At 36.9% G+C, this 15,965-nt stretch overlaps 3 protein-coding genes across 10 annotated transcripts in view; 2 read left to right on the top strand and 1 right to left on the bottom strand.

Annotated features, from left to right (window-relative positions):
• The window catches only part of LOC106080708 (ankyrin repeat domain-containing protein 29), a 29,857-nt gene extending 26,945 nt beyond the window's left edge, over positions 1-2,912 (bottom strand). The window contains exon 1 of one of the 2 annotated variants that reach the window (XM_013242236.2): positions 2,737-2,912. In XM_013242236.2, coding sequence (XP_013097690.1) covers positions 2,737-2,757 — 21 coding nt within the window. In that variant the 5' untranslated portion in view covers positions 2,758-2,912. The remainder of the gene's footprint in view (positions 1-2,736) is intronic. The other variant, XM_013242617.2, reaches the window with a different exon arrangement.
• Positions 2,913-3,773: 861 nt separating this feature from the next.
• Positions 3,774-4,455, top strand: LOC106081114 (small ribosomal subunit protein eS21). The gene is made up of 4 exons (XM_013242896.2): positions 3,774-3,879; positions 3,964-4,022; positions 4,122-4,313; positions 4,392-4,455. The coding sequence occupies exons 2-4, from the start codon at positions 3,973-3,975 to the stop codon at positions 4,399-4,401; spliced, it is 252 nt and encodes an 83-aa protein (XP_013098350.1). The 5' UTR covers positions 3,774-3,879; positions 3,964-3,972; the 3' UTR covers positions 4,402-4,455.
• A 3,202-nt stretch (positions 4,456-7,657) lies between these two features.
• LOC106096264 (uncharacterized) overlaps positions 7,658-15,965 on the top strand; it is a 28,927-nt gene continuing 20,619 nt past the window's right edge. Inside the window, exons 1-2 of one of the 7 annotated variants that reach the window (XM_013241822.2) lie at positions 7,658-7,806; positions 14,505-14,728. The gene's annotated coding sequence lies outside the window, so the exon portion shown is untranslated. The other 6 variants (XM_013241746.2, XM_013263957.2, XM_013242111.2 and 3 more) reach the window with 6 other exon arrangements.

The following is a 15,965-nucleotide window of genomic DNA, read 5'->3' as shown; positions in this document are numbered from 1 at the left end:
GGTGCATATCACAAGCGTTGATTCGGTTTGTTAAATGAATTTCTTTCAATACATGTGGTACCCATATTAAAATTGACGCCAAACAAACAAATGTAAACAAAATTTCGCGCACTTTTTTTCTAAAGCAAGCTAAAAGTAACAGCTGATAACTGACAGAAGAAAGAATGCAATTACAGAGTCACAAGCCGTTGAAAAAATTTGTCAACGCCGACTATATTACTACTATATTATCGACAATTACTTTTTGGGCAACCCAATAGCTGTCCTATAAATCAATCTGGGATCTTGATTTATTAGGGATCTAGCGGGCGCAATTCTTATCTGATTTGACTGAAATTTTGTAAAACGGCTTCTCCATGGCCTTCAACATACGTGTCCAATATGGTCTGAATCGATCTATAGCCTGGTACAGCTGCCATATAAACCGATCTCCCGATTATGCTTCTTGAGCCCCTACAAGGCGCAATTTTTATCCGAATGGACTGAAATATTACCCAATGACTTCTACTATGGTCTTCAACATTCAATTCATTTATAATTCGAATCTGTGAAAGCAATTTCATTTGTGGTACTAAGTTCAATTTGGGCCAACATGATGAAAAAATGAAAACGCTTTTTGAGGATTTCTACAAACAGGAAACAATGTTTTGTGAAAACAATCCACAGTGAACGATCTTAATACCTACATTTAGGTGCAACATTTTTCAGCATAAATGAAAAAAAATATACATTTCCCTAGAGGAAAAATGCTGATCACATTGTACAATGCGGTTAATGAGTCTTTACTTGAACACACAAATTTACAACAAACCTATGAGATACATATGTGTATGTATGTTGCCACGTACGTGTAAAGTTACCAACAAATAGTGTTGTGGTATTTAACGTTCATCGAGACAATGAGGAATGAAGATGACAGCAAACACCATTGGGTTGAAAGACAATAACAAAATCGCCAATAATGTCGTTTGACAAGATGCAACAGTTCAAAGTGGATTGATGGGCATAATAGGCAGAGGTACGTAAGTAGATGAAGAATGAAACGATATCGAGAAAAAAAGTAATTTCTCTTTACAAACCATAATCAGACATTTCATACAACACACACTGGTATGTACATACGAACATATAAATATGTTTGTCTATATAAAGCCCTAAAATGAACTTGTGAACACTATTCGACAGAAAATTTAAGTCAAACCTTTTTTACTTAAGTTAGTTATGTTATGGTGAAACTAAAGGCTAAAACCACAAGCTCCTCTAGAGATGGGAGCATTAAAAAAGCTGACATTCTAAGGAAATTCAAGGGTGGCTTTGAACAAATCCGGAAAGGACTTCTGCACTTTCGTAGAAGGTAGGTTCATGCTTTGCATTTAAGTCTAGGAAGATTGTGGAATTCTCATTTTCAACCAAACAATACATTCAGAAAATTTATGGGGATGTGTAAACTTCAAAACTACTCATGGTTACACATATCCCACGAAACTAACTCCCTAATGGTCAATGTGGCACCAGAAGAGTCACTGAAATTAATTCCTATTAGCTGAGTTTGTAGAGTGCTCGGCTCAGTGCAGGTGTCTATTTATTGAACCAATGACCAACTACGAGTCCATCCAATCCCATGTCTTGTGTAATTGTAGGTATTCATAGCATTCATGATCCAAGAGAGAAAATAGAATCTCCTTTGAACAAGTCTAAGATGATGATAATCACAAAACTTCGGCTACCAAAGTACACGTCTGCTAAAAAAAACATTCCATGCCCGATTAAAATATTCTAAAATTCCGAAAAGTTTGTTTATGAAATGTTGTTATCAAAGTTGTTTTGTTTATCTTAAAAATAGATTTTTTGCACATCGCATTCCAAACATCCAGACATCCTTATGCACACATAAGCACATGTGCCGTGTGTATATTCGATATTTCTAGTCTCATAACATGAATGCATAAACCTATGCATTAAAGCTGCTATTACACGATAAAACTTGTCATATGTGCTGTCAATTTCTGTATTTATAAAACTTTCCTTATGTACGTCAAATGAGAATAAAACGCGCTTTAATCGGCATGCATTCTCATATGTATTGTATTCTATTATAGGAATTCTGCCTACATGTATATTCGATGAATAAAAGCTCGATTTAATAAAAAAAAAACTTTCATATTTATTCCAAATTCCAATTGTCGTATTAAATTTTTCGTTGGTATCACACGGTGTGTTCAACTTTCAAAGTTGCTATTTTTGAAATCACATTTGATAAGTCTTATCGTGTGATAATAGCTTAGCATGCATGCATACCTGCATAGATTTTTGCGCTCAAAGCTTTACATAGTGTTGGCAGCAAACATGACCAGACGCACATAAAACTTGATTGCGGAAGTTAAAGGATATCGCGAAGAAAAAAAGAAACAAAACTTTAGCACACACTGCAAAAAACATATATGTATGTATATACATTAATACATGTGAATTCCACCACTTGCTGTTTGTGTATATACAAATAATTGTAACTGTATAGCATACATACATAGTTCTCGCTTAAGAGTTCTATGACTTCAGCAAGGATAACAACTTTGATGGCATAAAATCAATAAAAACACACAACTCTAATAAGATATTTCCTGCATTGTGACTCTGAAATCACTTAGATTAATCTTTCACTGCACTAAATTTTTTTCTCAATAGCTTTGCAGATTTTAACTTCAAAGGACACATTCAATTTTTTCGCATATTCACCTTTTCTCCATAACGTTGCATACTTTTAGGCACACTATTCTTTGTGAAATTAAAGGTTTTTTTCTCTCTTTTCCTTTATCAAGTTCCTTTTGGTTGAACTTGCAAAAAAAGTTATGTTTTTAATGTAATTATTTTTTCCTTTACTAAAAGAGCTACCGATGAAGATGAAAAAAGTCAGTAAACACAATAACAAATACTTTCTGATAGATTACGTTCATAAATTCCTGTACCGAGTTGTATATTTTATGTAAATGCAACATAGCTCGTGCTGTTTCAATATATCATTCACAATAAGCACAAAGGTTTTTGTTTGCAATAAGCTCACAATTGCCGTGTTTTGTTTGATTGCTATCTAAAAAACCACTCCAAAGTTGTACTGGATAGTTACCAATATCAAGCGATAACATGATAACAAGCGATTAGTCGTGATTTGCAATATATATGCTGTGTTTTATTTTAGTACCATATTGTGGAAATTATTAATTAATGAATCGTTTATTAACGTTCGATTAATCGTTTATTATCATTCGTAAGATTAATTTTTGCACCACTACCGTTAACGTTAACGTTTTTTCCACGGTCGTCTTTGAAGATGAAAATCACACCAAACTGTATTTATTTTTAAGGTTGCATCGGTAACTCTTTTACCAAGAAATTAGCCTCATCGATGAACACAACTTTTTTGTAAAAACAGTGGATTTTCATCGAACTGGTTTTACGATTCGCAGTCGTTACTCATTCGTGAGTTTCTCAATGAGTAAATGGCAGAGTATACTGAACAGATGGCTTTGGAACAATTGTCGACAGTGCTGCCACCCCAAAAACTTAACTCATAAAAAAATCACCATTTTGTTTTGACCACCATATAAATAAATCTTGAATATGAAACCTAGGCGAGCTATTTTGGCTGGTAAGAAAAATTGGTATTCTCAAAAATTTCTTTTCTTTGTGTTAATTCATGTCATGTTAATTCACAATTAAAGCTAACTGAACAAAGCCTAATAAACTTTAAGGTGTTTGGGTATGTAATCGGTAGTCTAACAACCGATAATTGCTCAACTCAGTGCTACCAACATAAAATATTTTCTTTTCTTTTTTGACTCCATAAAAGAGTGTCCACAAATTTTTTAATTTGCAAAAAAAGTAAGTTTACCCCACAATCAAACACTAAAATGGTGACTGCAGGGAAGCTTATTGTCCAAACTAACCAAAACATATTAATTGCAGTTGAACACAATGGAGAACGACGCCGGTGAGAATGTTGATTTGTACGTGCCCCGCAAATGGTAAGTAACACGTGTTTTTGCCCATCCGCTGATGGAATTTAAATTTTGCCAGCACATTTCGCATATAGTGGTTGCTAATTTTTGTTTTTTTTTTTCCAGCTCTGCCTCCAACAGAATCATCCACGCCAAGGATCATGCTTCCGTGCAAATCAACATTGTCGATGTTGACCCCGAAACTGGTCGCATGACTGATGGTTCCAAGACCTATGCCATCTGCGGTGAAATCCGTCGTATGGGTGAATCCGACGACTGCATTGTCCGTTTGGCCAAGAAAGACGGTTTGATCACCAAGTAAGGATTTATGAAAAACACTTGTTTGGTATGCAGGTTTACTCACTATTTTGTAATTTTTTTTGTTCTGTTTTTCAGAAATTTCTAAGAAGTGTCTCTTGTGTGTAAATAAAGCCGACGTTTTTTAGTAATTGGAAAATAATCTGAGTTATGTTTTTTGGGTTGTGGGAGGGACGTTGTCGTAATAGAGGATAAATCGCTAATTGAAATAAGCAGGCTTCAATATTCAAATTGAAAATCTTGCTGCAATTATATGTCATTTTATTGGAGGGACATAAATTCTAGCACCGGCATTCCTAAAATTTAATGCAGCTTTGAAGTAGGTTTATTTAAAAGTTCTATAAAGGTAATCTGTCAAATAAGGCTGCATAAAGTTTTGTTGTGAATACGAGCATATATATATGTTTTGTTTACTTGTTGCATTTTTAGTTGTAGCCACATTGCATGTGGAGGTAGCGATCCTCGTCAAGCTCCTGTAGGTGAGCAAACTCATTCCGGTCCAAAGGACCGGTCGCCGCAGAAACAAAGTGTCCATAAGTTATTTAAAGGCCACAATAACTCGCCTTGCCATATCGAGCATTATAGGCACTCAGTATTTGTGCAAGAGCTGATGCCTCTCACTGAGGCCCGACTTAGTAAATATTTTTTTATTTGATTTAGCAAGTCCTATAATGGGCCTTAAGTATAACTAGTGAGTAATAATACATGTTTTATAGTAGATAATTATTTAAAAGCAAGAATTTGTAAGGGTGTCAGCCAATAGTGCGCTTGGCTTTCCCTTTATACTTTTAGGTCAAATAATGGTGATTCTTGTCAAGCTCTTGTAGGCGAGCAAGCTTGTTTCGGACCACACGACCAATTGGTAATTTAAAGGCGGCAATAAACCGTCTTCTCATATCGAGCGTCATAGGCGCTCAATGTCCGCGATTGCAGTTACAGCTACTCGTATGGAGTATTCCACTATCCGCAACTTGTGGACGCGCCTGTCGGCTCCCAGCTAAGATTTTCGCTCAGATTGGAGCTCAAAGGTATAGTCATTGTGGTGCTCATAGTTACCCCATGCCATTTCAAATAATACTTTACATTTTGTAATAAAATCAAATGAGTACTTAAGGCATTTGAAGCATTCTACTCATAAGATGAATATGTTAATTGTCGGAATTTAAAATTCTTAACTAAAACTTCGATTCATAAAGAAATATGAACCATATTAGTATACCTACAAAATTTCTGCTTCTCAGCTATCTACGCTCACCGATCGGAGTTAGGGTCTTTTCCATTGAGTTAAATTTGAAACCTCTATTACATTTAAAAAATGGGATGGTGCACTATATAAAGTGGGTTAACGATGGTTTGTCAGCTTCCTTTATGTGAACTTGGTCGTTTTGGTGAACAAAACCTATCCCTAACGACTCGTTGTTGTACGGAAGACCTATTGAGATATTGAAGACGTCTGTGATAGATTAAATGTTTACCTTATTGATCTTGCCGCCTATTTCGTTGCAAGAAATTTGAATAGAAGAACGTTGGTCACACAGTTCACTACATACTCTCTGAGGGCAAATGATGAGCTGGATGTGAGACGAAGGAGTAAAGATTACGGTCGTTAAATGTTCTAAAATAATTGTCACATTTGGCAGCTTTTACAAGTCCTCCGCATATGACCTACAATTGTCAGAAGTAGAAACAATATCCTCATGCCACTTGCCAGCAGCATTTGGTGTGTCGACAAAGAAACCTTGTTGACTACATACAAATCGCTTGAACGGTTTGTGACATGTTATATAGCGGCAGTGTTATCTCGTCAACGGTGTGCCACGCAGTGGAATAATAGTCTTTATTCATGCAGACAAGGTAGCAGATGCGGTGAAGAGCTAATGGGTGAGTGTGGTCCTTGGAGAACGACAGCTACTTATTGCAGAAGAAATTGACCTCCTCCGGCCAGACCTTCTCGACTCAGACGCAGATCCCTTTGAACGCATCCCACCTTAGTCACAGAGTTCCTGGGTCTGGATAGTCAGTAGAACCAATAAGACGAATTAATACAACGCACAGCTACAAAACCAACAAGACAACAACCAATCCCATGGCAGCCGGTTTTGAACCGATGGAGTTCTTCATCGGCAAGGGCTGCCGCCTCAGTGTATAACACACTGTTACAACAAAACCAACAACCTATTAGAACAGTCAAATTTCACTTCAAAGTATTTTGAAATAGTTGCGGACGTACTTACACAGTTCATACCGAGACTATTTGACAGAAGATTGGTGACGGATGTCCTTGAAGTAACCACCAAGGTCATTAAATGAAACAGTTTAACCTAAATTAAGAACCTGTGCAATACTCGTACAATCGTCCACATATCAAATGATCTTGACATCATCAGAGCAATGTGCAATGTGTGGTTAACAGTGCAGGAGCTTTGACTTTTATGCATTATCATCATAATCGTGTTGTAGTGTCCTACTTATAGATTGCTATTCAACATTTCAGTTTCGGTTGGAGGGAAATGTTGGCAATGTTCTAAAAAATTTTCTTGTTGAAATGTCACAAGTTTCACATGCGTGAGCATGCTCGTTTCGATCCATAGGACCGATCACCGTGGAAACTTGATGGCCTTTCTTGGTTTAAAAGCGCCAATAACTCGCAATACCATAACGAGCATCATAGGCACTCATAGGCTCTTGCTTAAATATTTCCTTTTTTATCAACATAGAATATTTTCGGAAATTGGGATCCATTCTAATCCTTATAACTACCACACACTAAAAATATAAATTGAAAGAAAAAATTTACGTTTTGTATAATTAAACCGTTATTTGATTGTTATATATTAATTCTTTTATGCCGGTATATGAACATATTTAATTTTTGTTTTTAACATTGTAATTGTTATATATAATTCGTTTCTCTGTTATGTTTTTACCTATGTAACTATCAGTAGCAATATTTTACCTTAAACAAATTGGAAATTTTCCAATTTGGAAATTTATTTCGTATTTCCTTTAAGCGTTGTTAAATAGTGGACCTCAGTAAATACCCTTTTTACACAACTCTGTATATGTATAGATATATTGACAGTATTGCCCATTTGTTAGGCAAATCATTACACATTGTTGAACAAATATCGCTTTGGAATAAAATCGATGAAATAATGGTTTTTGTTACTTTTACTAAGCACAAAATATGTTTTTAAATTAACATATTTAAAATATGAATAAAATCCCAAGAAAACACTATTTTTTTAAAACAATTTGTGTTTCTCAATAAATTTCCCCACATTCAACCCTCAATATTGTAAGTCTGAAATTTGTGGCAACATTGGCAACGATGATGTTTGTCAGTCAGAAATAAAAACAAAAGGAAATCGGAAATCTATGCATCGGGAAAAGAAAAAGTTAAAATTAACTGTGGAAAATTATATACAATTTTAAGAACAAAAGATAAAAAGATAGTCGCAAAAGGGAAACCTAATTTTCCCCCATAACGGGCGTGAGTGATAATAGCAGAAATTGTGAAGAAATTACATTTTCTTTTGCCTTTGAAAGAAAAGTAAAAAACAAAAAAAAAAAGATAATTTGGAAAACGAGTCCACTTTATAGTGTATATCCATAATATATTCTTCGAACTTTGCTTAAAACAACAAATGTTGGCTAGTCATCGCTTTGTTGGCCCATTTTCATAGGGTCATTGGTTACGCTTGGATAGAGATTTCGTTGTTTCGTGACAAGCAAACGGCGCTGTGCTGTTCTTTCCTGTCCATGTATATTTCCTTTATTTGCATTTGATTTCATTATTATTTGTATATATTTGTCCAAAAAAGGTAAATATGATCCTGCTATAGTATGTATCTTATTTTGCAAATTTGTTATATCAAACAACTTGAAGACAAGAATCGCTTTGCATTTCCAAAGCAAGAAAACGCTTAGATAATACAAACTGTGCTACCACCTACCATGCCAACAAACATAATCGTCGAATCCGTCCTTGTTTGATTTGGTTGGTTTCTGAACCTTGTATCGCCATTGCACCTCCCATGCCTACATTCAATGTGTGAATCATAACTATGTATATGTGCATTGTAGTGCTTTCCAATAGCCCCTGTATCTATACACTGCTGGAGGATTAGCATTACTCATAAATATTCATTTGGATTTCCTATTTATGTTTCTCTTTGGGCGTCCTTACATATACAATAGCCATCCCCATTAAATAACACATAACGTGTAGTTAGTTGCTAGTAAAAGCAAGTTTTTTTATTTATCTAAATTGTATATTTGTCAGACAATGCAAAAAAGATATTGCAAAGATAAAACAACTCACCCGTTAACGTTCACACAACAATACCTTCGCCATCAACATCACCTCCAACACCATCAACAAGCAAGCGACCGAGTTCGTTCTTCACATTGCTTAGTGCTCGTGCACCTAAAATGTACCCCACAAACCAAAACAATTTCAGTTCATAGACGCGTCGTAGTGCAAAAAAATTAGTCTGACCAATCAAACAAACATTGGTTTTTTTGGTTGTTTATTGATCTAATATAAGTATGTTAAAAAAACATTGCTTGTAGTAAATTATTAAATGACATATGAAGTTGAATGAAAAATACATATGTTTGTATATTTATTAACACATATACAATGTAATAAAAGAGAATTATGTAGAACTACTTCTCGTAAAAGTTGATTGCTTTTTCTGTATTTGGAATTTTTGCACAGGCCTTGAGACCACTGCAAGCTACATTGGTTCAGAATAAAAATGCTGACAATCATAGAATTTTTGGTTCATTTTTGTGATTTTCGGAGAGCCAGTTTTGCTTATACATATGTATGCGAATTAAACGGGTGTATTTACGCCCATTATTTAACAAAATGGAACATATGTATATTTTATTATTGGTTATACATCTTGTTGTTGTTGTTTCAGTTTGTTTTGTCTTCAATAATTCAAAACTAGTAAATACAACTGATCTCATTGTAATTTGAGTTGGAAAGGCTGGACAAAAAAAAAATAGGTTAAGTGTGTCATATTGTTGTAGCCACATGCCTAAATGAGGAGGTGGCGATCCTTGTCTAGATCCTATAGGTGTGCAAGTCCGTTCCGGGCTGGCGCCAATAACTCGCCCTGTCATATCGCGCATCATAGGCACAAAGTGCTTATGCAAGTGCCGGTCCCGACCCCCTCTCACTGAGCCTCTCCGCTCGATACCGCTGATTGTACGCCACTATCGGCAACCTGTGGACGCGCCCGGTAGCTTGCAGCTAAGCTTATCGTGACAACAATGAGCACTATACAGATCGGAGTTCAAAGTTTCAGTCTGTATGGTGCTCACAACCATGACGGCCATTGGTTATTAAAAGGCGCTAATAACTCGATCTGTCATATCGAGCATTATAGGCACAAAGGGCTTAATCAAGTCCGGTGCCGCCCCCTCTATCTGAGCCTCTCCGCTCGATACCGCTGATTGTCCGCGACTGGATGACTAGACCACAATCTCACTGGCTACAATTTTATGCAGATCCTCCTTTTTTTGTCTTGTGAGTTGATTTAATTTTTCTGTCGTTTTTAAAGTTTCTTTCTTCTAGGGCGACACAATGGACCTAAAGATTTATTTGTCTGCCCCACAACTGCTTCCTGTAAGTCAATTAAGGACCTTGTTTCTAACAGACTATCATAAATTGCGGTAGCATATTTAAATATTTTTAAATATTTTGGGATAGTTGATGGTAGGAATCGTAAAGACTCTCAGATGCAGCATTCCTCTGTAATTCCACTATTTGCAAAAAAAAATGTAAATTTGTCCATGAATATTCCATTAGGGAACAGCAGGTATACTTCTCTAATATTAATTAGTTCTGTCCGATTCAAGATAAGCTTAATGATAAGGGACCTCCTTTTTATTGCCGTGTCAAAACGGTTTGCCGCATAGCGACACTACAATACACGGCTAAATACCTAAGGTAAATAACCCAGTAGGAGATGACAACAACCGCTGACAATTGTTTTTGAAATTTGGAACCACCCTTTCAGCGTCAAAGGCGGATATGCTAACTTCAGAGCTAGGGTGGCCCCACTTCCGTTACACATATAGTGAAATATGTGGAGAATGATCTGAAGCCATGATCATGCTATCATCTGTATGCTGTACGATCTCGATGCTGTCTGGAGAGTGTAGTAGAGGATAAATAAAGCTCCACTGTGTTTCAATTTTCTATTTATAAATTCCTCATATGATTGTCGAACACACAAATAATTAGTGATCCACCATTTCACACTCGGTTGCAGATGTCCTCAAAAAGCATGGCATGGCTAAGCATATCAAAAGTCTTCAATTCGCTAAGAGTCACAAGCACTGTCCTATGGCAGGGTTTGATGACGTAGGTTAGGTTAGGTAAGAGTGGCAGTCCTTTACAGACTCACTTAGACAATTTTAAGTTCATTGTGATACCACAGTAGCGACAGACCAAGGCTTCTGGCGGGAATCGAACCCACGACCCCTGCACTGGTAATCCAAGCACGCTACCAACTCGGCTACCGGGGCGCCCAAATGGCATATAAAGCTGTCATAATCATGCTTAATTTGTCTAATTTCATATTGATGCTCTGCACTTCAAAATTTTCCAAGACTTCTCTCCTCTGGGGAGCATTAGTGGCCTTAAGTATCTACCTGCAGGCGTTACCAACCGATTGATTTTTAGAATCAGTTCGGTGATTCAAGAGCCACAAGGTTTGCAGCGCTGACCCGTTGATCGTCCGAAAGTGTCTCTACCTTACCTTACCAGAGGTATTCCCTATAGCGTTAACGATGCCTGAGAATATCTCTTAGCAACACGATTATAGAGGGTGATTTTTTAAGTGCTACGGAAAAGTTTTTAAACAAAAAAACATAAAATTCAGAAAAATTCATGAAATCTTTATTTGAATCGATAGCACGGTCCATATTATTCAACGTTTGAAGATTATTTCATGCAAATGTGTACCGTGACTACGCTTAATCCAATTTTGGCATACTCTTTCCAACATTTCGGCCGGGATCTCAGGAATAAATGCTTCAATGTTGTCTTCCAAAGCGTCATTTGAACGGACTTGTCTGTATAGACATGAGTTTTAACAAAGCCCTGCAAAAAAAATAGTGTAAAAGCGGTAAATCGCACGATCCCAAACGTGAAATAAATTGTTTACCGAACTCGCTTCTCAATAAGTCCATTGTTGAAACCACATGTCATGCAAGTCAAGCTCTTGCATTTTGGGCAAAAAAAAGGTGGATATCATCTCACGGTAGCGCTCACCATCGACAGTTACGTTTAGAAACTACTCTCCAAAATTAACAATTCTGCTTTTTTAAGTACCCATTGAGCCAAAAATAAGGTTCGTCGTAAAATCGAAGAAGTATGTAAGGAACTTTGTTAGCAGATCACGCATTTTGATAATAAAATTCAATAATTTGCAAGCGTTGTTCGTTTGTAACACGATTCGTGCTTAAATTATATACCAAACTGAGATTCTTGCAATTAAGGAAGTGGTGGAATGGCTAAGATATAATGTCATAACGACGATTGTCATAAATATCACCTCAGACAGCCAGGCAGCCATAAAATCCCTGAAGAACGTATTTCTGAACACAAACCCCGCCATCGACTGTCGGAGATCTCTCTACGAGATGGCTGAACAGTTCAAAATTCATCTGTTATGGGTGCCGGGCAACAGAGATATCCCAGGAAATTGTAAAGCGGGCGAGCCTGCGAGACTAGGAACTATCCTACACCGTCTTTTTGAAACCACATGTCATGTAAGTCAAGCTGCTGCACCATTCACAGTTACGTTTCGATTCACATCATCTTTGAAGAAGTACGGTCCAATGATGCCACCAGCCCATAAACCGCACTAAAGTGTGAGTTTCTGGATGCATTGGTAGCTGTTGCAATGCTTCTGACTAAACTTCACTCAAAATCGACAATTCTGCTGATTTATGTACCCATTGAGCCAAAAATGAGTTTCTAGTAGAATAGAAGAAGCGCGCGATGAACTTTGTTAACATATCACGCATTTTGATAGTAAACTTCAATAATTTGCATGGTCGTTTGTAAAACCATTCATGGTTAAATTATAGACCAAACTGAAGATGTTTTACAGTGAAACAGAACACAAAACGTGCATGAGCTCTTTAAGCCAGCTAAAAAATCACCCATAAGATTCGGATCGGACACAATTAGCACGCTTTTACAAGTTTTTCTCAAATGGCATGTACAACTTCTTTTCGTAGTCAAAAAAATGCAAATTTGCCCATGACACACATCACACTTTACACTTATACTGTGAAGCAGCGTTTAGTGCAATTTATGAAGCTATTCTTGTGTTTGATAAACGTGCAGCACACAGATGTTAAAGGTTCGAGGTCGGTTAAAAGATAAATTTGTAGGAATAGAGATACCTTGCGAACTGCTACCATCATTCATAATTCAGGTGAGGTCCTCAATTTACTCTGCCAAAGCCATGTGTCTCCTGTCATTACCTACGATTAATATTCAGATCTGTCAGAATGCCGCCCTCCGAACTGAACTATAGATATAGCGGACTCGGTAGCAGATACAGTAAATGACCTTACGGTAGATCTACATGATCTAGAGCGTGAGGTTCAGCGCTACAAGAGAGAACCTCTAGATAAAGCGGCATATCAATGCAGGTCTAGACAACATTCATGCAGACACGGTAGCAGATGCGGTAAATCGCTACCGGGTGAATGTAGTCCTTGGATAACGACCGTCTCCCATTGCACCTGAAGAAATTGACCTCTCCCGGTAAACCAGAGTAGTTCTGGCGGCAGATGCAGCCGCCTCAACTTCTACAGAGCAAGGATTGATGCCAACGTGCAAGATGTATGTCCCGATTGTCACCAGGGACCGCACGATACACGTCACCTATTTAATTGCCTAGCCAGACCCACACGACTCAGACCCAGATCCCTGTGGACGCAGCCCATCTCAATCGTAGAGTTCCTGGGTTTTGACACTCAACAAAATCAAGCAGAAGAAAGATAGAACACAACAACAACTTACGAAAGAATGTCATTAGATGTAATGGGCATCCTGCTGTGCAAAAATTAACAAGGGCAAGGTACCCATCTGTAGTAGTAGTGTAGAAAAGATAGGTTACGGTACCAGAAACCTAAGTGAGAAATATAATTTAACACAATATATAATTCACTCAGTCAGTTCTTAAACCTAGCCTTAATCTAAAGATTTTTCCATTAGATCTTCTGGAATGTTTAGCACAGGCAACTTTTTTAATCTAGAATTTAAAAAAAGCAAGTTTCGATCTAAACACATCTACATCCACACATCCAATCGTCGTAATGACATTATATCTTAGCCATTCCACCACTTCCTTAATTGCGAGGATCTCTGCTTGATACACACTGCAGTGATCGGGTAACCTTTTCGATATGACCAGTTCTAGATCTTTAGAGTACACCCCAAAACCAACCCGGTCGTTTAGTTTGGAACCATACGTGTAGAAGTTTATGTAACTTCTGTTACCAGCAATATCGTAGTTCCAATTGGTTCTATCCGGAATATTGATACAGTAATTTTGATCAAAAATGGCATAGTACCTCAAAAATTTCGCTTGCATTAGATGGGGATAAACACCGCTGATGTTCTCGCCATTATTTGAACACAGGCGTTCAGCGTCATAGGCGCACATGCTAACCTGGACTCAGTTCCTTATATCACTTTTCGCGACCCCATAAGTCTTTTAATCGATTTATTTCCTTATGTGAAAAAGAAACTTTGTCATTTAATCATCCCAAAGTTGTTCATCACCAATTTATCTATCATGTTTGACAAACTATATTTTTAATCAAACAAGGTCAAATATACATATTTGTGATGAATATTTATAATAATTAACTTTACATTCGCTTTCCTGCAGAGTCTCATCGATTATTTATTCCCAAGAAGAAAGAAAGTGTCAACAAATTTGCATCAAACCGACTGGTATTAACCTTTTTAAAACAGTTCCATGGATCGTTTCTAGCTAACATCGACTAAATATACGCTGCCATATATACAAATACTTATTTTCTCTTTCATTACTTTTCAATTCCTTAAATTCTGTTAAATACACCCCAATATACATATATGGTATAAATAAAACATTAAATTATACATTTTTCATCATCTTGCAGTTGTTGGAAGTCCTTGTTAAGGCCACAACAAATCAATTACCAACAAGTCAATAAGCCTTTCAATATGAGCCTCAGAGGTCTTGTCGACTTGATGTAAATTGCAATAATGTTTTTGCAATATGGGCTATTTGCATATTTTTAATATTCAATTGATGAAAATGTGACAAATTAATAGGTTTACACACACACCCATGGTTAATTCAAAGCCTACAAAACAATAGTTTGTGAGTATATTCAAATTTTGTAATAGTTTTTTAGATTTTTAAATCCACATAACTTTTAATTATTTAAGAAGTTCTTTCATTGCTTGAAGCATGAGTTTCTTAGCATGAAACTGTTAATGAAATGCCTTTAATTTTATTAAGTTTTTAAGGAATGAAATAAATGCCTTCATATATTTTAATTTTATTTATTTATACATTTTTAATTGGATCCTTGATCTAGATTGTTTTTTTTTTTATATCTGTTCTTGCTTACCAACATATTTGATCTTGAGAGTAACATTATTACCAAGACCAGATTCACGGCAAACGGTGTTGGATACCGTAAACAATACTTCAGAAGTTAATTTTTACGACAATTCCAAAAAGAGGACCGTGATAGCCATTTTAAATATTTGACTCTCTTAAACTATTTTTTCCAAATACGATTCTTGGCTTGTAATATGGAAAATTCATAAATGCAAAATCTTACTTACATACATTACTATCTTGGCCTTTACAGACCGTTGGATTACCTTGCCGAAATTAGAAAATATTTTCAATTGCCCCTTATTTTTTGTGTTAGTTTCCATCGAAGTTTTGTTATACCCCTTTTGCGTGAACCGCGAGTAATATTCTCAAATTTCTTGTTAGCTCACACATCTTCATTTATTAATTTTGACCGTAGGTGTAGATAAAAGAGTGAGAGAGAGAAACGTAAACGTCGGCGCATCCAGAACGTTACTGAAATATCTCCCGGCACGGGATAACTATGAACTCCACACCGGCTGGAACTTTGAGCTCTGATCTGTGTGGTGTCCATTGTTATAACGAAAAGCTTACCTGCGAGCTTACGGGTCCACACGTTGCGGATAGTGGAATGCTCCATACGGAATAACTGCAATTGCAGTCGCGAACAATCAGGGGTATGGAGCGGAAAATCTCAGTGAGAGGCCGGGTGGAACTGGCTCTTGCATAATTACTGAGTACCTATGATGGTCGATATGACAAGGCGAGTTGTTGGTGCCTTTAAATAACCAATGGTCATGGTGTTCCCGCGGCGATCGGTCCTTTCAAACGGAACAAGCTTGCTCACCTATGTATATGACATGTGGCTACAACAACAGCAACTGAAATATCTTATCGACTAAGTTTCGCCTCGCCAGCCACCCCAGGCGCTCACAGAAGTCCAGAATAACAAGAGTGTCAGATGTCTGCAGAGAACTTCAACCCCACAGACCCAGAAATACTCCTCGACCTA

The sequence above is a fragment of the Stomoxys calcitrans genome, chromosome 3, assembly GCF_963082655.1.
Source record: "Stomoxys calcitrans chromosome 3, idStoCalc2.1, whole genome shotgun sequence".
Lineage (NCBI taxonomy): Eukaryota > Metazoa > Arthropoda > Insecta > Diptera > Muscidae > Stomoxys > Stomoxys calcitrans.
The sequence above is the reverse complement of the archived record's forward strand: the minus strand, read 5'-3'. Positions and strand labels throughout refer to the sequence as shown.

Bases quoted from the DNA above. Each gene is read 5' to 3' on its own strand.
- LOC106081114 (XM_013242896.2), top strand. From the start codon at position 3,973: ATGGAGAACGACGCCGGTGAGAATGTTGATTTGTACGTGCCCCGCAAA. The intron at 4,023-4,121 runs GTAAGTAACACG...TTTTTTTTCCAG, and splicing joins TTGTACGTGCCCCGCAAATG to CTCTGCCTCCAACAGAATCA.